The sequence below is a fragment of the Phocoena phocoena genome, chromosome 16 (genome assembly GCF_963924675.1).
Source record: "Phocoena phocoena chromosome 16, mPhoPho1.1, whole genome shotgun sequence".
Lineage (NCBI taxonomy): Eukaryota > Metazoa > Chordata > Mammalia > Artiodactyla > Phocoenidae > Phocoena > Phocoena phocoena.
The window spans coordinates 77,865,555-77,889,123 of NC_089234.1; the positions used below are offsets into that span (position 1 = coordinate 77,865,555).

Genomic DNA, 23,569 nt, shown 5'->3' on the forward strand with positions numbered 1-23,569 from the left:
GATAATAGGTTTTGAACAATGGAAGAGTATTTCCTCAATTTTTTGTACTATTCACAATGGAATGGCCACAAACATGTCACATTTTTAAGTTTGATCTGCAATACTAACATTTTCTCCATCACTTTAAGTCTAGACAATCAACAGAACAATAAATCAAACCCTTATTTGTAGTGCTTGCCAGTTTCCATGCTTTAAGTGTTCCCACCATGGCCAGTTTCAAGCGACTAATGTGATGTCTCTGAACACAGAGTTGGGGAAGATAGGCAGTGGCACACCATTATAATATCCCCATCATACAGATACAGTGGATACATATAACATCAGAGATGACAGAGAAATAAATAAGAAATGATGAATTTGAGCATTTATTTCCTTTGTTTTTAATATAATGTATTAATTGTAAGTTTATAAATTTAATTTTTAATAAAAGCTGTGCTTAATAACCAGCTCACAAAATTCTTGAAAATTTTGCAGTTGGCCCTCATGACCCAGTGGGAGCAGGCTGTAGTACACAGCTGTCTGTGGGCCGTATAGGTGAAGATGTACGATGAATTCATGGATCTTTTCCTTAGAAGCTGGGTCTAAACTAGAGATGCTAATTCAGGAATCATTCCCAGGCTGGTTGAAGCTTTGGGGATAGAAATTGTCCAGGGAGAGCAAGTGGAAAGAGTGAGTCGAGTGAGAAGGATCCCAGGACAAAGCCCTGGGGGAATATCCACTCTAATGGATGAGCTGGGCAGGAAGAGCCAGGGATCCCACTGAGCAGGGCCACGTGGAGAAAGAGAGCTTTCTAAGGAGACCTGCATTGTCGAGCCCCAGAGAAGTCAAGTAGGGAAGGGTTGAAGAATGTCTGTTGACTGAACAGCAGATTGCTAGTTGTATTGGTGGTAGACATCTCGGTGCAAGTGGTGGGTACTGAAGCTAAAATTTCCATTTTATAAAATGAGTGGGAAATGAGAAACCAGAGGCTGCAGTTTTAGATGTACCTTTGTAGGACTTCACTGTAAAGGAAGTGATGGGGACAAGGACGGATGGTCGGTGGATAGAAATTAATGTCAGACTTCATCATATTTATAATGTGTAGGGAAGGAGCCATGGGTTACAGGTGGCTAGTGAAGCAAGGTCTACGAGAGGAGGGGTCCTCTTCTGGGGTAGAAAGACTGCTCAAGCAAAAGGAACACTTTGTGAAATAGAAGAAAGCGAGTGAAGGAGATTGCAGGTATAGATGTGTTTTTACGTGTGGGCATGAGAAGTTGTCTTTACCGTAGTTTGCTGTTAAATGGCATGAGCATTTGCTGGTGGCCAGGCCGAACGTACTCACTCCTGCTTTAATGTAGTCCTGCAGTAGAGGGCTTAAACATAAGTCACTTGGTAGTTAGCAGCTCCTAGTTTGCCTGTTCCCCCTTTTTGCTAGACTAGAAGAATTAAGTTAGGGGATTCCCTGGTGGCGCAGTGGTTGAGAGTCCGCCTGCCGATGCAGGGGACACGGGTCCGTGCCCCAGTCCGGGAAGATCCCACATGCTGCGGAGCGGCTGGGCCCGTGAGCCGTGGCCGCTGAGCCTGTGCATCCAGAGCCTGTGCTCCGCAATGGGAGAGGCCACAACAGTGAGAGGCCCGCGTACCGCGTGCAAAAAAAAAAAAAAAAAAAAAAAAGTTATTATTAATCCTAATAAATACTAGTGTCTCAAAGTAAAAGCTCTGAAATGGGCATGAGGAAACATGCATGTGCAAGGTGAAGATCAGTAACTGATGTTAATACCAACACATCTCTCAGTGTGCTTGTGAAGTTCATAATAGGTGCTCATGGCTGTGAGGTGCCTGTGGAAGACAGGGAAGATCCTTATTCCTGCAAACTACTCAACATCACGAATCCAGGTAAGTCTTCTTTTTCCTCAGCCTTACGACTGCTGTATACACTGGTCTTCCCTTACCCACGAGGGATACATTCCAAGACCCCCCGTGGATGCCTGAAATCCTGCTAGAACCAAGCCCTGTGTATACTGTGTTTTTTCCTGTTCGTACATACCGATGATAAAGTTTAATTTATAAATTAGGCACAGTAAGAGATTAATAACAGTAAGTAATAGTAAGATAGGACAATTACAACAACATACTATAATAAAATTTATGTGAATATGGTCTCTCTCTCTCTCAAAATATCTTATTGTACAAATTTAATGTCTTTTCCATTTAAGCACTTTTCCTGCACGTAGTCATAACTTTGGCCGTTTGAAGTGTGACAGCAAAATTAGCACAAATTTCTTTTTCCTTGTTTACAACTTCACAGAATATTCTTGCGGTAGATCTTAGCAATCTCAGCATATGATTTTTTTTTTTCCTTATTAAGTGGAGAACTTTTACCCATTCACTTGAAGGAAGCACTTCATGGCTTCTCTTTAGCATATCCGAATTGCCAGCATCACCACTCTTGCGCTTTGCGGCCTTAGTTAAGTAAAATAAGGGTGACGTGAACACAAGCACTGTGATGCCTCGAGGGTTGGTCTGACAACTGAGGTGGCTACTATGTGACTCACCGGTGGGATATGCTGGACAAAGGGATGGGTCACATGCCAGGCAGGGTGGAGATGGATGGCATGAAATTTCATCATGCTGCTCAGGACAGCATGCAGTTTAAAACTTACGAATTATTTCTGGAATTTTCCATTTAATATTTTTGGACCACAGTTAACTGTGGGTAACTGAAAAGCAAAACCACAGATGGCAGGTTGGGGAAGGGGGGATTACTGCACAGGTTTGATGTTGAGGAAGAGTTGTTGAGCTGAATAGTACCGTGGTCTGCTTTTAGCGGACTAAAATCAAACTTGCCTCAAAATGTAGCTTTCATCCTTCCTGACAGACTAACCACTCTGGGCATCTGTGAAGACTCTTCATAGATAGATATGTAATTTTAGGATCCAGGAGAGTTTATTTTTCAGTATGATTCAAACGCATCTGGAAATTCCTTAAGCATAGACAAATCCTGAGTTACTGAAGTTTAAACTTAAGGAAAACTGCTGATTTCACCAGCCTGCTGGTTTATAATAGCCTTGATACAAATATTGTGACTCAGCTTTCTCTAAGAATTATTGCCTAAGCTTCTGCAAGAGAAACAAATAGTAAAAAAAATTGAAAATACAAGTAATATTTTTTTATTCCTTACAGTTAAAATTTTGTGATAGTTCTGATGAGGATGAAGAAAGGTGATCCTAATTAGGTTCTCCGTTTTACCAGGGAACCAATTTTAGAAAGTTGATAACTCTATACCTGTATATCTTTATTTATTAGCATTTCCCATTATGTTCAGCTGTGGTTCTAAGGGAGATGAAACTCTCCCAAATCTTAAATGTACTGATTATGACTTCAGGTGGTTTAAGATTTGTCACACCTCTATAATTATATGCACCTTGCCTTTGTAGGCAGCAGTAGTGTAATGGTTAAGAGCGTGGGTTCTGGAGTCAGGCCTCCTGGCTTTAAGTCTAGGCTGCATCATTTTCTAGCTGTATGACCTTCGAACAATTATTTACTACTCTCTGCCTCAGTTTTGTCATCTGTAAACCAGGGGTAAACAGTACTTACCTTATAGGGACTGACTTGAGGATGAAATACGTTGATACATATGAAATATTTAGAATAGTTCCTGGGACATGTTCAGTATTTAATATTGTTATTTTTAAAGGACCTGCCTTTTTATAAAATTGGGTTGCAATCATATTTTTTAATAAATTGGACCATATTTTCAGGTCTGCATTGTAAAGCAGAGGTTTCTTACTTAGGATGTCTATGAATTTAGTTAACAGTGTAAGCAATTTTGTGTATGATTGTTTTTTTCTGGGGAGAGGGTGCTTTAGCTTTCACTGGGGTCCCAGAGGGACCATGAACCTAATAAAACATTGTATCACTGATGATGTAAGAGTAGCCTAGAACAAATTATGTTTGAAATCCAAAACCAAGCCAAACCAAATTTTAAGAAACCTTACCTTTAGATTAACCAGACTTTTACTATTTTAAGTGCTATTACTCATTAATGGTAAAAGAGTGGAGTTTTTCACTAATAGAAAATTTTCATATATATAATACCTAGGTTACCAGTTTTTAAAAATAGATATAACTAAATTACCATTGAACCTAATTTTATCTCTTTGATAATTTAAATGGCATTTAGATTTATTTAAATACCTTAAGGTCGCCGTGAACATTAATCATCATGGTACTCTTGGGTGTATAGAAGTTTGATTAATAGCAGGCTATCTTGTGTCCAGGTAGCTTGAAGTTCAAGGTGCATTTGTTTTAGGTAGAAAATAGTTGTGTTACAATGTGCTTAACCTACTGCCTTTAATGGACATGCTTCACTTTGGATATCCTATTTACTGAGTATATTAAAGAGAAAAACTTTCGTTATTATCCACTATATTTGGAGTCTAGACTCTCTGGCCAGTGCTTGCCCCAGCCCATGACAAAATCTGTGTCCTCCTTTTTTCCCTCCTGCTCATGTGTGTAATTGGGAAGGAGCCATCAATTCCATTTAGTCACATTTTATTGAGCATCCACTAAGTGTAAAATAGCGTTGTAGGAACTCTAAAGTAGGGATCCAAATGATCTGCTGGGGTATGGGAAGAAAACAGGATTTCTTTTTATCTGAAAATAAAATGTAATCTTTATTAATATTGAATATATTAACTGACATTAATATGTGTATATTTTGTACATAAATATGACATTAATATGTGTACAAATGTTTTTAACTGGGTTGTGTGATCTGTAAAGTTGGAAAACCACAGCTCTAAAAAACACAAAGAACTTTGATAAAATAATCTTTTAAAATAAGTTTTTATGTTATTTCTCAAGGCGACACTGATATTCTCAGCCATATTAGCTGCTTCATGTAATCTATCCTGATTCATTTATGGTAATTGAGAAATTTTTCCAAAAAGGACTGTTTTTGGCTTTGGTTAGACAGATCTCTGGGGGGATAGAGAAAGCACTGAATTAGAAGTCAGTAAATCTGGGTTTGATTCCTGGCTCTGCCACTTTCTGTGACCTTAATCAGATGTATCTCTGGGCCTCATTTTCTTAATCTGTAAACTGGAGATAATGTCACAACCACATAGAGTGGTTGTAAAGATTAAATGTGATGGGAGGTGGCACACAGTAGGTGGTCAGAAATGCTTACTGTGTTTGATGTGCTTGTCTTGTTATTTGAAGTGATTTCAGTTACTTTCGTACTGTGATAATTGCCCGACATCACAAAAATTGCTCAACAAGACGTGAGATTTTTGGAATTTGCAGAGCAAGGCTAAATTTACTCATTATTTATGACTGCAATTAGTACTGTTTTTATTATCCCCATTTATCCAACCTTTCCTAATAGATGCCTTTAAATTTTATATTCCCCTGTAGCGTTTATACATACAGACGCACACGTGTATAAAAAAAGTTTATTAAAGTAGTTCTTAAATATTTTACTTAGATGTGGTTGAAAACTTCATTCTTAAATTTCAAAATGAGGGGTTTTTTTTTTTCTGGAAGCAGCCATATTTCTGAAGCACTTTAAAAATGTATTGCCATTTGTGAAAGAATTATATAACATATAATTATCTAGATTTTGCTATCAAGCCCACTTCATATTAGTAAAATAAAAGTTTGTTTTCGTTTGATTATGTAAAACTCCTTTTCTCATTACTTCCTTAGTTTTGAATCAGGAAATTGAGGCATTCAGTCTTTTGGAAGACACTTCATCAGGGCTCTCTGAGGACCGAGTTGTCAGCGTGAGCTTCCGAGTTCTCTATCCAATCGTTATTACCAGCCTCGGGGTGTTTTATGATGCCAGTGCTGTGGGTTTCCAGAGGAACATCACCGTCAAGCTTTATCAAGCAGAACAGGAGGTATGCACTGCTTCGTACATGCTTTTCCCCACTTTTCTCTTTCAAAATCATCAGCTTTTCCTCATGGCAACGAGTAGGTTGGGAGACTTCCACCTTTCTTCCCTTACTGATTAGACACATTATAGTGTAATGTATTACAGTGCTAGTTTGAGGAGAGAATTCTAATGAATAAATGTGTTATACCTAGGAAAGGAGGAGTTGGACCAGATTAGAAATTTCCAACCTAAAATCCCCTAAATCCTAAGGAATTTCAAAAGTTGATAACGAATATTTAAAGTTTGGGACTTACAGGTATAAGCAAGTCTTATTGCCTCTTTCTTCCAACCCTAAAAGTCTATCACCATAATACAGGCTAACAGCTGCTTTAAATCTTTTTTGTAATAAGGGTGTAGAGGGAATAAAAGTTTAAAACAGCTAGGGTTACTGTTTCTGATATTTGAGAGAACCTAATTTGTTCACAGAGTGTATCTGAAGGAGTGTAGCAAGGAATTGTATTTAAAAAGATCTGTCCCTGAGTTTTAAACTGCAGAAATCTTGAAAGAATTATACAATGAGCACCCGTATATCCACCACCTAAATTCTACAATATTTTGTTGTATTTGCTTTATGACATCTATAGTCATTCATTGATCTTTTTTTTAAAATGTATTTTAGATTAACTTACAGGCATCAGTACCCTTCAACCCTAAACATTTTAGTGTGCATATAATTAACTAGACTTTAATATTTGTTTATGGTTTAAAAAAATTTACAGAGTATAAGGTGCATTCAGTTGTTTAAACTGTGTAAACCTGTGTAATCCAAACTCCTATTACCCAACCCCATTACCTAGAGGCAACCACTGTTCTAATTTTTTTTTTTTAACATGGACTAGTTTTGCCTGTTGTAGGATTTTATGTATAAATAGAATCATATACTAAGCACTCTCCTGTGTAAGGCTTCTTTCACCCAACATAATGGTTTTGAAACTCATCCGTGTCATTGTGTGTATCAGTGAATTTTTCATTTTCCTTCTTTTAATTGCGAAGTTGTATTCCAACAATATATGATGTTTATGTGTTCTGTTGATGGGCATGTGGAATGTTTCCAGGGTTTTTCCTCCTTTATTCTGTTACTGTGATGAATTACATTTATTAACTTTGCAGTGTTAAATCAATTTCCTATTCCTCTTGATCACAACATATTATTCTTTATATATTGCTGGAAATTGTATTTCTTGTGCATGGCATGTAGTTGGGTCTTCCTTTTTATCCAGTCTGGGAGTCTCTGCTTTTTACATGGAGGGTTATTCCATTTATATTTAATGCATTTATTAAAGTGGTTGGATTTCAGTTTTTCATTTTGCTGTTTGTTTCTGTTCTACTTTTTTTATTTGTTTCTCTTTTCCTCTGTTTCCTGCCTGCTTTCGGGTTAATAGAGTATTTTTTACAATTCCAGTTTAACTTTTCTGTTGTTCTTTTAGCTACAGCTCTTTGTACTATTACTTTGTGGGAGCTTGGTTGACATAAGAATTACAATATATATCCTGAACTTTTCAGTCTTCTTTAAGTTAACGTTGTACCCCTTCATGTAAAATATAAGAACCTTGCCACTATATAATTCCATTTACCATCCCCTGTCTTTGCTCTAGTTGTCATATGCCTTATATCTATATGTGCTATAAATCCCACAACACAGTGTTACAATTTTTGCTTTAAACAGCTAACTGTATTAAAGTAATTTAGAGGAAAAAGCCTTTTATATTTGCCCACTTACTTACCATTTCTGGTGCTCTTCATTCCTCCTGAATGTCTCCTTTGGCCCAAATCAAATCCTTTACCAATTTTTGTAGTGCAGGTTGACTGGTGATGATTTTGCTTAGTTTTCATTTTTCTGAAAATGTTTTTAATTTGCATTTATTCTTCCCCTCCTTTATTTTTGTGGGATATTTTCTGGATATTGAAATTCTAGGTCGACTTTATTTTCTTTTCAATATTTTGAAGATGTCATTCCAGTGTTTTCTGGCCTCCATTTTTTCTGGTGAGAAGTCAACCTTTCTTCATGTTGTTCCCATGTATGATGTATGTAATATGGGTTTTGTTTTTTTCCTGGCTAATTTTAAGATTTTTCTCTTTATATGTATTTGGTTTTAAGCAGTTTGGCTGTGTTGTACCTTGGTGTGGTTTTTCTTTGTTCTGCTCAAGGTTTGCCAAGTTTTTCAATCCATAAATTTATGTCTTTTACCAAATTTGGGAAACTTTCAGTTCTTATTTCTTCAAAAATTTTTTCCCAGCCCCATTTCTCTCTACTTATTCTGGGATTCCAGTTACATGTATGTTAGACCTTTTGGTACTGTCCTGCAGATCACAAAACTGTTTTTTCTTTTTTTCAGTTTTTTCTCTCTTTTTCAAATTTGATAATTTCTGTTAATCAGTATTCAAATTTATTGACTCTTCTGTCATATCAAATCTGTTAAGCCTAGCCAGTGAATTTTTTTTTTAGATGTACTCTCTAGTTCTAGAATTTCCATTTAATTCTCTTTTGTAATTTATATTTCTCTAAAATTTACTATTTTTCTAAATTCATTTTGAGCATATTTCCTCTGTGGGCTTGACCTTACTTGTAATAAGAGTTTTAAAATCCTGTGTCTGCTATTCTAAATTGGAGTCATCTTGGCCTGTCTTCATTGATTATCATTGTTTCTCTTGCACATGGTAACATTTTCCTGTTTTATCTTACATCGAGTAACTTTGGATTATATCCTAGATATTGCGAATAATTCATTATAGGATCTCTGGATCCTATTATATTCTTTGAGGAGTATTGATTTTTTGTTTGTTTCTTTTAGCAGTCAGTTAAATTAGCTGGGCACAGACTCTAAACGCTGTCTTCCTTGTAGTGAGCAGCAGCTGAAATCTCTATTCTTTTGGACGTAGATGGGCTGCTTGGATTCTGCTTTGAATATGTACTTCGTGAGTCAGCCACAGATTAGGACAGAATTTATGTGAAGAACTGAGGATTCTGTCTGTGACCCTTTCCTTTCTGGGGTTTTCTTCCTCACTTGTTAGCTGATGTGTTTGTCTCCACCCTGCCTTCTGATTTGCAAACAGAAAGACTGCAGTTTTTATTTCAGAATTTTAGTTGCCCCCTGAGGTATGCCTCAGACAAAGAGCCATTAAAAAACAAAAAGTGGGGGAAGCACACCCAGTGTCTTTCTCATCTCCTTGGTATTGCTTTTCCTCCAGTTTCTGCCGGCTTTGTGTGCATTCCAGTGCCTTCAGCTCTTTCTTTTTTTTAAATGTTTTGTCTACTGTTCATAATTGTTATCTATAGGAGAATTGGTCTTGATATCACTGGAAGCAGAACTCTGTTCGTTTTTTTTAGGCGTCTTTTAAAATGTTTTTATATTTATTTCTTGGCTGTGTCGGGTCTTAGTTGTGGCACACGGGGTCTTAGTTGCGGCATGTGGGCTCTTTGTTGCGGCATGCGGGCTCTTTGTTGTGGCATGCGGGCTCTTTGTTGTGGCATGCTGGTTCCAGAGCCTGTGGGCTCAGTAGTTGCAGTGTGCGGGCTCCAGGGTGTGTGGGCTCTGTAGTTGTGAACAGGCTCCAGGGCACATGGGCTCTGTAGTTGTGGTGCACAGGCTGTCTACTTGTGGCGCACGGGCTCAGTAGTTGCGCCACGCAGGCTTAGTTGCCCCATGGCATATGGGATCTTAGTTCCCCGACCAGAGGTTGAACCGGCGTCCCCTGCATTACAAGTTGGATTCTTAACCACTGGACCACAGGGAAGTCCCCCTGTATTATTGTTAATGTTGGTTGTTACTAACAGGGTACAATGTTACAGTCGGCAATAAACACACAAATGAAGGTTAAATTTCTTGTTTGCAGTTTATCCTAGTCCTTTGTCCTCTAAAGAATTTATGTAGTTTGTAAATGTGCTTAATTACATAAATATAAATATAAGAGAGGGAACAAATCTTAGTGATGATTCCAGCCATTATGATTCCAGTGAGAAAAGCTTTGTCATGTTACTCAAGTATAGGAGTTCATATATTATTGTGGTTAAAGGTTTCATTGATATCGAAGCTCAAATAGGTAACTGGAATAGCAGTACTCTGAATTCCACTGTCAACCTTATCTAGAAATTAGGATCAGTCTTGAATGTTTTTTGATACTTAATTTTCTTAGTATATATAGTCTTTTTTTAAACTATTCATAATGTTTGAGTTGTCACTCAAGTAGTTTGGTTCAGATGTACAGTATTTTGGTCATGTTGATTTCACTTTTAGTTGCCATGTTTTTACCCAAGGAGAGGTTAATCTTTGTCCTCAAGGAAGGCCTAATCCCAGGTGGATCATAATGGGTTCACAGGGAGTCACGATGTAAAAAAAATATTACCCTAGTGTTGCCAAGAGCTGATGTTAATGAAAGAACTACGCTAACTCATTAACCCCCTTCATTCTGAACTTCTGCATGGTCTTGGTGGCTTTAACAGCAGCGTCCCCTGTGGCAAATCGGTGTCTAGAATAGGTGTGAGAACAAGGAAGTGTTCTTGCCCAAAACAAGAAGTAAGGGCCCAAAGCAAACAATAGACATAATGAGGATCAGTTCTCTTTTATGTTCCCTTTTTTGTTTTTGTTTGTTCTTCTAAAGGTTCTTTTTGAAGGGGGATTCCTGAGTACCTTTGTTCTATGTAGAAATCTCTGATCTTTCCGTTTATTCTTAACCCTTTGCGGCTAAACCTAATAAGTCGGCTTAATTTAACACCTTACACTTTCCCTAATGCTCCTCATTTCAAGGTGTCTTTTTTTTTTTTAAGGTTATCTGGATTATATTTAGTGTTTTAGAACTTCATGACAACTTTGGTTATCTTCAGTAGCTTTATTTAATAACCATGATTGCACTAGAAAACCCGAATGATGCCCAAACCGCAGTGGAACAATGTTAGTGACTGTGGTCGGGGCCACTGAGAATTTAGCTGACCAACATGTAACTTGAAAACTTGCTGCATGTGCCGTGTCTGACATAGGGTATTTCTTCTTGTCTTTTTCTCCCCGATCTGTAGGAGGCCCTCTTCATTGCTCGCTTCAGTCCTCCGAGCTGTGGGGTGCAGGTGAACAAGCTGTGGTACAAGCCTGTGGAGCAGTTCATCTTACCAGAGGTACAGGCTGTAGTAAAGAGACTCTGGTCCCAGTGCAGGCTGCTGTCGGCCTGAGGATGTGCTTCCAGAGGCAGACACTGCGTATTCTCCTGCTAGGACAACTCTCCAGAGTGGTGGATGAGGCTACCAGCGGGGATGTACTAAGCTGTAGCACTCTGCATTCCTCCCTCCAGAGAGCTACATCATACCCCAAAGGTTCCAAACCTCACTTTGAAAAGCATTGCATGTTACCATGGTTTATTTAGTGGAGTAGAGGACTGCATGAGTGCTCTAGTGACAAAGGATAGTAATAGGTGTGGTTGATAGAAAGACCAGGCACAGGTACCATTTGAGTAAGTCAAATAGTTTGCTTATCTAAAGAATAGGGGGGAGGAGGGAAGTGCAGACAGGATAATGGCAAAGAGATCTGTCACATTTCCAAGATAAATAAAACTTCTCCAAGTAGTGGAAGATGTTTGAAAACATAACTCTTAGGTAGGGACCACCTCAGCTGCCAGGTGCCCTCATCAGCCCTGGAGTTAAGCCCAAATGTATTTGTATTACACTGTGTATTACACAGCTGGACATGAACACATTGTTCCTCCATCAGCCTCAGCCTTTCCAGGCTATTGCAGTCTTGTCTGAGTACATTTCTGAACAGCATGCTTTGGAACCACAGTGTAGGGGTCAGTTTCCCTGTCATCTCTGGCGGTCACTTTAGATGAGCTCTAGTTGACAAGTTCCCCCAGTGACATGAACGCTGAATTAAGATGTGGAAGCTGGATGATTGACCAGCCCTGCTGGCTAACCAGGAAACATCTTTCTACCACCAGGCGTGTGGGTTGCTGTTCACATTTATGCAACAGCAAAGTCACACATTTTATAAGGTGCTGTGTATCTTTGGAGTCGAGTACAGGTAGTTAAACTTTGCATGTTAATTCTGTGACTGTTAAAGGGAGCTCCTTTGTTTCACCTATGGGTACCTCTGTTTAAAAGCATTTTACAGAAAAGCAAAACTAAAACATACTGGAAAAAATTTTCCAGTTTCTCAGTGTTATAAAAAAGACTGTAGTGAACATCCTTACACTCTGTTTTGTGTACATAACTGGTTATTTTCTTAGGATGAATTGTTGGTTCAAATTTCTGCACATTTTTGAGGCAGATAATTTCTTTCTGGAGGACAGTTTAGCAGTTTGTATCAATTTGAATAATCATCAACATTATATGAGAATGCCTATTTACCTATATATATGACTTTTTAAAATTTCATATATGAACTTTCTTCCTTGTTAAGTGAAGTATGTACCATCAAAGGTATATCTTACTCGTAATTAAAAGTAGTGGTTCAACTAAGTAGTATTGGCCAAGTGTTGGATCTCAGTTTTTGAAGGAAGCTACTCTTTGGTTTATTTACTCATTGACTCAGAAAATATTTATTGAGAACTTAGTATATGCCAAGCATGGGGGCTATTTGAGACGTAGTACAAAGATCCCTGCCCTTAAAGCAGTTTATGTCCAAGTGAGGATAGAAGAGCCAGCACTGATATTCTGCTTAGCTTGCTGTGTCCCAGGCACAGCTGTAAGCAGATTTCCTGCACTGATTGGTCCGCTCCTTTAGGATTGAAGCGAGTCCTGCCTTTCTGCTCAGAACCAGCATGGGCAGAACCTCACTCAGACTGTGCGATTCCCAGGGGAGAGGAGTGTGACTCTGAGGGGACCAGGAGCACGAGCGCCGCGTTAGGTGCTCTCCAGAAAGGTCTGGAGCCTGCTGGAGGATTGATTTTCACAGACCACTCACGCGGGTTGGCACGAATAGGAAAGGAAAGGCTGCCGCGCCTGGAAGGCAACGTGGGCGGCACGTTCGGGTGCAGGTGCCTGAGCAGCCGCCTGTGGGTGAGGTTGAGTCCCTCGCTGCCACTCGGTGGCTCTGTGACCTGGAGCAAGCTCCTTCGCCTCACTGCGTCTCTTCCCTCCTTTGTCAGAGGCACCCAGTTCAGAGGGTTACGCTAGGGCATAAATGATTTCCTAGATGGAGAATGTTTAAAACATGCCGCCACATGGTGAGCATTCGGTAAAGAAATGTGCGCTGGCTTCTTCACTGCTGGTCCTCCTCTGGACTTGTGGTTCTTCAAAAGCGGTGTCTCTCCCCCCGGGCTGTTTGGCCCTAGGGGACACTTAGCAGTGTCTGGAGACAACCCTGTGTGGAGCAGCGCTGGCATCTTGTGGGCAGAGGCCAGGGATGTTTCGAACATCGCACATCGTACAGGACACGTCCCCACAGCAGAGAATTATCTGGCCCCAGATGTCAGCGGTGCGCAGGTAGAGAAACTCCAAGAGGAAGGAGTCACAGTGTGGGGCAAGGAGAAAGAAGATATGCTGTAATATTAACTTCAGGCTAATCACAGTCTTATGGGGCCTGCTCCATTATCTTGGTCAGCCTCGTAGAAAGAATTACAGTGTTTGATGAGTCCACAAAAAAACATTACTTTCCCTTAGAATGTCCTTGTCCTTAGGAAATACATGCTGAAGTCAAGGTGAAATGTATTTTACTTTCAAGTGATTGAACAACAAAGAACAACAGAAAAGAATGTGTGTCTAGAGACAGAGATAAAGCACATGTGGCCAGGGACTTCCCTGGCGCTCCAGTGGTTAAGGCGCCACGCTTCCACTGCAGGGGGTGCATGATTGATCCCTGGTCAGGGATCTAAGATCCCGCCTGTTGTGCGGCGCGGCCAAAAAGTTAAAAAAAAAAAAAAAAAAAAAAAAAAGGCACATGTTGCCAAATGTTAACAGTTGGTGAGTCTAGGGGATTTGGGTGGTAATTTCAACTTCTGTAGGTTTGAAGCTTTTCAGAATAAAAATTAGGTTGGGGCAAGGAGCTGCCTTCCTTGCCAGTGTTCAGGATGGTATATATGGCAGTAGGTACTCAGGACGGGAAGGACTCAGCCAAGTCAGGTAGTGGCCGTTTTAGTTATTAAGACTTCTACTGGCTAAAGCCTTGTGATCTTTATTTCCCTTGACGCTTTAAGCTAAACTAGCTTTTGGTTTTTCATTACATCTGAATAACGTTTTTTCCTTCTATAAACACGCAGTTATTTAATAGTGTCTGCATCTGGGGGAGTAGGATTATGGATGATTTTTATTTTCTTCTCTCTGTGTATTTATTTTCTAAATGTTCTGAAATAAATATATATTAGCTTTTATTAAAAGAAAAAAAACTTTTAAAGATAACATATTCTTTCCTTTTACACAAAATCCTATTTTTGTTGAAAACCTGTTTAATTTTATATAGATACTCATTTTTGCTGCCTCAAGCCTATTTGGGCTTATTTGCACAGAAAACATGATAGTGATGAATGGGTTTGCCTGCCTGCCTATCATCAGCAGAGTATGCCCGAAGAAGAACAGATCATTGATCCCAGTTGCGAGGGAGAAGTGGTTGATTTGTTCATCATCTTATTCCTTCCACACTTCACAGTCGGCTAGAGTAACGTCAGCAGTATGGCTTGTCAGCTAAGCAGGGCTCTTGCACTGTTTTCGTCGTGTGACTCACTAAAGCATAAATCTCACTGGGGGGTCACAAATTTAAATGGAGACTGCTGTGTGTTTCTTTTAAAATATTTATTTCTCTAATTTCATATTTCTCTTAGTGCACCTGAAACCTGAAACTAATTTCAATATATTTTCATTCAACTCGAGTCACTAGAGACAGTATTGTTAGTATCATGGGTACTTATATACTTATTTTTTATGAAAGTTGAAATTCTTTAGAGGTAGTCATTTCTCCAATCTACAAGAAATCGTTAACAGTTACAGGTACAAAAGTACTGTGTATGTTTAAGCTACTCTGTTGGTTTGGATGACGAGTTAGAAATAGGACACAGAAGAATGGACAGCATAGGTTGCACATAGCTCACTTACGTTATGGGTGAGAGGACTTATGAGAGCTCATTTTTCTAACCTATACCGTGCTGTTCTTTCCTACCTTTTCCTTTGGTTTTATGATTTTAGCAGGGAATTGCCATAAAGAAGCTGTTTCGCATCTGCAGAGATTCCTAGCTTTGTGATTACTTTGTATGAGAGTAGAAAGTAGGCATGTGAGAGAAGTGGGGAATAGAAATTTAACTGTGCCATGGAGCAGCTACAGGGGAGGTGGAGAAGGTAGAACCCCTCCCTCCTCTCATAACAAAAACAACTGGTTATCAGTTGAGTGAATAAAAAAGCAGGATCACTTTTTGGGCCAATGGGTTTTTCTAGTAATTACTCAGTTTAGTCAACATTGTTGATGTTATATCACAACCCAGTCAAACAAAATGGAGTTGGGTGCCGGGCAGAGTCAGGTGCCAAGGGTCAGTTGACTGGACTGGACAGAGGATTACTTGATTTGTCATCATATTTGCCAGATTTGTAGTTTCAAGGTGAAGCTTTTCTGAGGTCACTATAGCTTTTACTTTGGTATGGTTCATTTGGAACTATAATTGCAAAGATTCCCAGTGACCTAACTGCCACCTCCAGGGGACACTTACCTGGAGTCCTTACCCTAGCTGACTGCAGTTTTCTCTTAGCTTATATGATATGCATTCTTCTGGTTCAGCTTAATCTGGCCCAGTCCTTCTTCCCAGTACATAACTTCATTATCTCCTCTTTCGTTTTCCCCTTAAACGTTAATCATTAGGATGTGATACCCAGCCTTCTGTTTATTTTACTCATTCTTCCTAGACAGTTTCATCTATTACCACCTGTTTACTGCAGCCCAGATTTCTTATGAACTCCATACACACTTCAGCCACCTACTGAACTCCTCCACTTGGAATGTCCTCTGGGCGTTCTATGGTGATAGCATCTCCAGCCCACCCATTCTCATCTCCTCCTGTATTTTCAGTCTTGGGTCATAGTAGCTCCTTTTTCTCAGGCACCCAAACCAGAATCGTGGGCTTTAATCCTCAATTCTCATATCCAAGCACTCACTAAGTCCTATCATTTCTTTCTCTGAAACTTATTTGGCATCAGGCCTTCCAAACTTTATCACTATTAAAGTTTTAGAAGAAAGTAAAGTATCCCAAGGGGAAGAGGTCGTTGTTGCCAGGAGAAAGACACATGATTAACCCAAAGCAGCCTCACACAGTCGAGGGTCTAGGACTTAGCTTTTGGGTCCTAATGCTGACCTTGCGGAATGTATAAACCAGAATGTCTATTGATTCATGTTCGATGGGTGTTAGCTCATTAGAGTGGTTTGAATTCTTGTGGCCACCAGCTAGGAACCTCCTTCCTGATATGTCAAGGCACCTAAAAAACAATCTGAACTGTACTTGGTTCGGGCATTGAATTTGATTACAGCAGTGGGAGGTGGTGGGTGTTTTTGAGAGCTGCCTCATCCAGGTAGGATGTGACCAGAGTGCTTTATATCTTCCAATTATTCTGTCTACCCTTAGACATTGCTACTTGTTGCCAAAATTCTCTCTTAGACCAGCTTTCCTATAGTGTTTTAAGGTATTGATTTTACTAATTAAGCTTCAACCTTAGAGCTCTTCCCAGTTATTGGAAACATTGTTTCTTTTACTTGAAGAATTTAATTAGTTCAACTCAGAGGGCAGTCTCTTTAAATTTATTTATTTATTTAATTGAGATATAATTGACATACATTATATTAGCTTCAGGTATACAATAAAATGATTCAATATATGTATTTGTTGCAAAATGATCAACACAAGTCTAGTTAATATCCATCACCAGACATAGTTACAAATTTTTCTTATGATGAGAACGTTTAAGATCTACTCTCTTAGGGGCTTCCCTGATGGCGCAGTGGTTAAGAATCCGCCTGCCAGTGCAGGGACATGGGTTCGAGCCCTGGTCCGGGAAGACCCCACATGCCGCGGAGCAGCTGAGCCCGCGAGCCACAACTACTGATCCTACGTGCCACAACTACTGAAGCCCACGTGCCACAACTACTGAAGTCCGCGAGCCTAGAGCCCATGCTCCGCAACAAGAGAAGCCACTGCAGTGAGAAGCCTGTACACTGCAAGAGTAGCCCCAGCTCGCCACAACTAGAGAAAGCCCGCGTGCAGCAATGAAGACCCAATGCAGCCAAAAATATATATATAAATAAATAAATTTATTAAAAAAGAAAAATCTACTCTCTTAGCAACTTTCAAATATACAATACAGTATTATTAACTACAGTCACCAGGCTGTACATTACATCCCCAAGACTTATTTTTTTGTAAGCAGAAGTTTGCACCTTTCGATCACCTTCACTCGTTTTAGCCACCTCCCACCACCCACCTCTAGCAACCACCCATCTGTTCTCTGTATCTATGAATTCAGTTCTTTTTGTTTATTTTAGATAAGTGAGATCCTTATGGTATTTGTCTTTTTCTGTCTGACTTATTTCACTTAGTGTAATGCCCTTGGGGTTCATTCGTGTTGTCACAAATGGCAAGATTTCATTCTTTTTAATGGCTAGTAATATTCCATTATATAGATACCATATTTTCTTTATCCATTCATTCATTGACGAACACTTAGGTTGCTTACATGTCTTGGCTCTTGTAAATAATGCTGCAGGGAGCATGGGGGTGCATATATCTTTTTGAGTTAGTGTTTTCATTTCCTTTGGATGAGTACCCAGAAGTGGAATTGCTGGATCATATGCTAGTTCTATTTTTAATTTTTTGAGGAACCTCCAAACGTTTTTCTGTAGTGGCTGCCTCAGTTTACATGCTCATCAACAGTGCACAAGTGTTCCGTTTTCTACACATCCTTGCCAACGCTTATTTCTTCTTTTCAGTACTAGCTGTTCTAACATATATGAGGCGATATCTCATTGTGGTTTTGATTTGCATTTCCCTTATGATTAGTGATGTTGAGCATCTTTGCATGTACCTGTTCACCACCTGTATGTCTTCTTTAGGGAAATGTCTATTCAGATACTCTGCCCATTTTTTAAAACTGGCTTCTTTGGCTTTTTGTTATTGAGTTGTTTGAGTTCTTTATATATTTTGGATATTAACTCTTTATCAGATACATGATTTTGCAAATATTTTCTCCCTTTCAGTAGGTTGCCTTTTCCTTTTGTTGATAGTTTCCCCTGCTGTGCAGAGCTTTTTAGTTTGCTATAGTACTACTTGTTTATTTTTGTTTTTGTTGCCTTTGCTTTTGGTATCAAATCCAAAAACTCATACCCTGAGACGGATGTCAAGTAGCTTACTGCCTATGTTTTCTTACAGGAGTTTCCTGGTGTCAGGTCTTATGTTCAAGTTTTTTTTTTTTTAACACATTTGAGTTGATTTTTGTGTATGGCATAAGTTAGTGGTCCAGTTTCGTTCATGTTAAGCACGTGGCTGTCCAGTTTTCCCAACACCATTTGTGGAAGAGACTGTCCTTTCCCTGTTGTATATTCTTGGCCCCTTTGTTGTGAATTAATTGACCACATATGCATGGGTTTATTTCGGGGCTCTATTCTGTTCCACTGATCTATGTGTATGTTTTTTTGCCAACACCATATTGTTTTGATTATTGTAGCTTTGTAATATAGTTTGAAATCAGGAAGCATGATGCTTCCCACTTTGTTCTTCTCTCTCTAGATTGCTTTGGCTATTTGGGATCTTTGATTCTATACAAATTTTAGGATTGTTTGTTCTATTTCTGTAAGAAATGCCATTGGTATTTTGATAGGGATTGCACTGAATCTGTAGATTGCTTTGTGTAATATGGACATTTTAACAAGTTTTAATTCTTCCAATCTATGATCATGGAATATCTTTCCATTTATTTGTGAATGGATAAAGAAGATGTGGCACATATATATAATGGAATATTACTCAGCCATAAAAAGAAACAAAATTGAGTTATTTGTAGTGAGGTGGATGGACCTAGAATCTGTCATACAGAGTGAAGTAAGTCAGAAAGAGAAAAACAAATACTGTATGCTAACATATATATATATATATATATATATATATATATATATATATATATATATATAATCTAAAAAAAAAAAAGGTTCTGAAGGACCTAGGGGCAGGACAGGAATAAAGATGCGGACATAGAGAATGGACTTGAGGACACAGGGAGGGGGAAGGGTAAGGTGGGACGAAGTGAGAGTGTGGCATGGACTTATATATACTAACAAATGTAGAATAGATAGCTAGTGGGAAGCAGCTGCATAGCACAGGGAGATCAGCTTGGTGCTTTGTGTCCACCTAGAGGGTGGGATAGGGAGGGTGGGAGGGAGACGCAAGAGGGAGGAGATAGGGTGATACATATATATATGTATAGCTAATTCACTTTGTTATAAAGCAGAAACTAACAGATCATTGTAAAGCAATTATACTCCAATAAAGATGTTTAAAAATAAATAAAATAATTCTGAAAGAACATTCTTAGTATATAAAATATACAGTATTAATTTATTAAAGCTTACACAGCTTAATAAGAAAAATATAACTCAGTAGCTAAATGGCAAAGAAGCATGACAAGGCAATTCCCAGAAGAGACTACAGTTCATAAACATCATGAGAAATCAAAAGAAACACCAATTAAATGAGGAACCGTTTCTTTAAATCTACTAAATTAGCTTAACTTCTTTTACTAATATCCCATACTGGGAAGAGGACAATGCAACTGGTATTCTTATAAATTGCTAATGACACTACAGGTAGAATTTGTTTTTGAAAAGCAGTTTGGCAGTGTGTACCAAAATCCAAGGTATCTCTATTCCTGTCCCAGTAATTTCACCTCTCGGAATTTATTTTAAATAAAAAACAAAGTATTGGGGAAAAATAAACATTTACACCAAAACACGCCTCACATTATTTTAGTAGCTATTTGGTAGTATCCAGATGTCCAACGGTAGGGAGATGTCTGAGTGAATCAGGATGCATTCACTCAGCAGTATTGCTACAAGTACTTGAAAAAGCGGTTGTAACAGCAGCAGTCGCATAAAGAAATGCCTTTGATGCAATGGGAAATGACAGCAGCATGTAAAACTGTCTATAAGGTCTTTGTAACTATTGTTTTAGACGTGCTCTAAGATATACACCAAAACGTTAGCATTGGCGTCTTAGCGCGCAGTAAAAGTCTTAACCAATGTGTCTTAGAAAAAATAAACTCTTCTCTAGAAACTTACTTAAAACCTAAATGACAGCAATAAAGAAACCGACTCACTGTTCATCTTTCCACAAAAGAGCTTTGAAGGTACAATCGTGTGGGAGAGCCAAGACCTCCAAGGCCTTGTGTCAAGAAATCTCCACAAAGTGACAGTCAATGATGGGGGAGGAGTTCTCAGAGTCATCACAGTAAGTCATTCATTTTTAAAGGTTGTTTAGCACACCTTAGCATTTTTTAATATGTAAAAGTGTTTTTAAGTTTATTTTTACATCAACTCATATGGAACAATGAATCTTATGTATTTTAGAACATATACACTAGAAAATGTTGAGGCACCACACAGTAAAGATGAAAAACTCAAATGTTGTATGATTTTGTAACTTCAACCTTAGTAAATATATAGTTTTGCCTTAAGTCTAGTGCATTTTAGAGAGTGCGATGTTTTATTTCTTCATAGTTTTTAAGTTAATGTTCTTTTAAGTTCACTTACTCTATAGTATTCAGAATATTCACTATCTTACCTTGATAGTATGATGTCAGTTACAATACTGTAGATAAAAGTGTTAGAAAGTAAGGTTGAGTATTCACTTTCGTTTATGTTGGGATTTGTGACTTTTACTTTTCATTTGCCAAATTTTTAAAAAATTTGAAACAGTTTGAGAATAAATTTCTCAAAGTGTAGGATGAAAAAGAAGGTGTAGGCAAACTTAAAATGGTGAACTTTAAGTAAACAAGTGGTATATGTGCTGATGTCAGACAGAACTGTTCTCCTTGATGCTCTAATCTAATTAGGAAAGCACTTGGCATTTAAGGTCACAAGCTTAGAACATTCCATTAAATATTAACCTTATTCACGTAAATTAATACTTGAATTTGAAATGAAAATCATGTGGTTTGTTATTACACGTTCAGAAAACATCTACTGCACACTTGTGAGCCAGGCACAGTCATGGGCAAAACAGGCCCATTACTGGCCCACAGTGGAATTTATAGTCCAGTGAGGGGAAAAGACACTAGACAGATAGACCCCATAAATTCATGTGTAATTACAACCTTAGCCTTGTAGGCCATGTATCAGATTTCATTCTTGATTATGAAAAGTCCTTTATTTAAGACACAGTGTTTTACGGATTTATAGTTTTTTTCTTTCCTTATTTTCAAAGCAAGTGCCTTTAATATCTTGCCTCCTTTTCTGTGTATGAAACTTAAAAATATCCAAAACATGCCAGAATTCTATACTGCTCAGTTCGTTGCACAAAAGGAAATCAGTTTACTTCTGAATTGAGGGCTAGATTTAAACGTAAAGGCTCAAGTGATCTGCTCCGGGGGTGAATATGGTTGTGGAGGGCAGTGATGGTGTAAACACTCAGCTAACCTAAAAAAAAGTCAGATAACTTAGTAGCCTATTCTAAGAAACACACGTAGAGCTGGAAGTTTTCCTAAGTCTCGCTGCCTTGCCAGCAAGTAATCATGTCGGAAAAAGTTTAAAGACAAAATAAAAGCCAAGCTGTGACCTTTTAGACAGAAGTTAATAAACATAAAGTACTGTTAAGTAAACAAGCCAAAACAGTATAGATTGTACAGTTAAAAAAAGAGTGTGCAATCTTTTGTAGACATACAAGGTTGGAATCTGTAGCGCTCACCTTTAGAGATTTCCTCCACATTCAGCTACAAACCATATTCTGAATTGAATGGCAATTTTCCCACAATCACCGCAGAACACTGTCTCTCTACTGGCCTTATTAAAACATTGCTTTGTACAGGGACAGCTCTGCTAGAAGGATCTGTTCAAAGAGGACTATCCAGGCAGTAAGCCCTCTTGACCACCCGTCAAGAAGAAACGCTGTAAACATGCTGAGGCGTGGCTGTGACAATCCCATCCAGCCTGCAGCAGCTGGATCGCTGGTAGGGTGTTAAGTTGGGGTGGAACACATAGAGGTGAGGCCCCTCACTTTGAGTAAGGGCCTGGGGTAACCTGTGAGGTAAAAGAGGTAAATCTCGTAATAACCCAAGATGCTCCACACCTTAGCGGTAGAGGGGACTGTTGCTGGCTGTTGGTGCAGTGGGCACCTTCAGCATCAGTAATCAGTACGGCTCCGGCTGAACTGTTTGCTTAGAGGGCTTGTCTCTGCGTGGTAGCTGTCACTTTGAAATGTGCTTGGGTGTATTTGAATTCATGGGCATTTTCAATCTCCATGAAATCAGAGGTGGTAATAATTTTTTTTTAAGTGGTGGAGTTTGGATGTAAAAGAAAATTGGTCTTGGTAATAGTGTTGGTAGCAAGTTCAAGAATACGTGATTCTGTGTAGGCTGGAATTCTGAACACTAATCCGTAGATTACTGTGTGTACCTGATCTTGGACTAGACGACAAAACTCGAATGCTGATGTCATCCTGACAGCGTAAGTCTAGTGCATCAGCACCTTAGATGGATTTATGTGCTGTGGCGTCACATTATGAATTGTGCCAAATCAGTTTTCAAATATAAGAAATGTGCTCTTAGTAATAAAACACCAAGCACTTCTATTCTGGTTTCTTTCAGGCTGGGGAGGGTGCCTTGCCCCATGAATTCATGGAAGGTGTGGAGGGAGTTGCAGGTGGCTTTATTTATACTATTCAGGGTAAGTCAACTGGTTAAAAGCTGAAAAACATACTGAATCTCGCCTACCTCATCTTCATACTTTTGATATCCAAGGTAATCTTTTCTCTTTTTTTTGGTCATTAAAAATAGTAGCTCTATTGCTACATAATCCACACACCATATACTTTACCCTTTTAAAGTATCTGATTCAATGGCTTTCAATGTATTCAGAGCTCTGCAGCCCTCTCCACCACTCCAAAAAGAAGTGGCTGTGTTTGTCTTCTTGAGTGATGCTCCTGGAAATATCCACATCAATGAATTCCTGTATCCGTGATCTCTAAGAAAAGCTATTGTTGATGCGGTTGCTCTTGGTCACTTGTCCTGATCACCACTTATGGAACAAAGGTGCCTAGTAGTGCATCATCTGGCTTCTCAAAGCTCTGCAGATCATGGATTCCTATAAAAGAATTAGGACACAGCTTCCCTGAAGGCACACACTGACTTGGGGAAAGCAGAGGCCGTATTCTGAGAGGCAGGTCTTCAGGGGTCTCCCTTAATAGTGCAGGGTTGAGGATGGGGCAGACCCTCTGTTTGAGGCCACTACAGGTAGGCTGAAGATGTGAATGGGGTGGGGCTTTTTTCAATTTCTAGCATCTTTATTTATACAGTATTTCCTCATAGAAGTATTTCTAACATCACCCCTAAGGGTAGGCTGGAATAGGTACAGGTTTTACCCACAAACCTGCCATTAAAAATAGAGATTTAAAATTTACGGATCCTTAATTTTAGTCCAGAGATTTTTCATAAAACTGTGAGACCACTCTGCTAGGGAAGGTATGGACTTAGCTCACAGGGGCTAATGGCTCAGCCCTGGG

General features: G+C 38.9%; 1 protein-coding gene across 1 annotated transcript in view; it reads left to right on the top strand.

The window, feature by feature from the left end:
- Positions 1-23,569, top strand: part of B3GALNT2 (beta-1,3-N-acetylgalactosaminyltransferase 2) — a 57,334-nt gene that overhangs the window by 22,997 nt on the left and 10,768 nt on the right. The window contains exons 3-7 of the mRNA XM_065894151.1: positions 1,775-1,875; positions 5,689-5,882; positions 10,929-11,024; positions 20,192-20,302; positions 22,656-22,734. Of these exons, the coding sequence (XP_065750223.1) occupies positions 1,775-1,875; positions 5,689-5,882; positions 10,929-11,024; positions 20,192-20,302; positions 22,656-22,734 (581 nt within the window). The remainder of the gene's footprint in view (positions 1-1,774; positions 1,876-5,688; positions 5,883-10,928; positions 11,025-20,191; positions 20,303-22,655; positions 22,735-23,569) is intronic.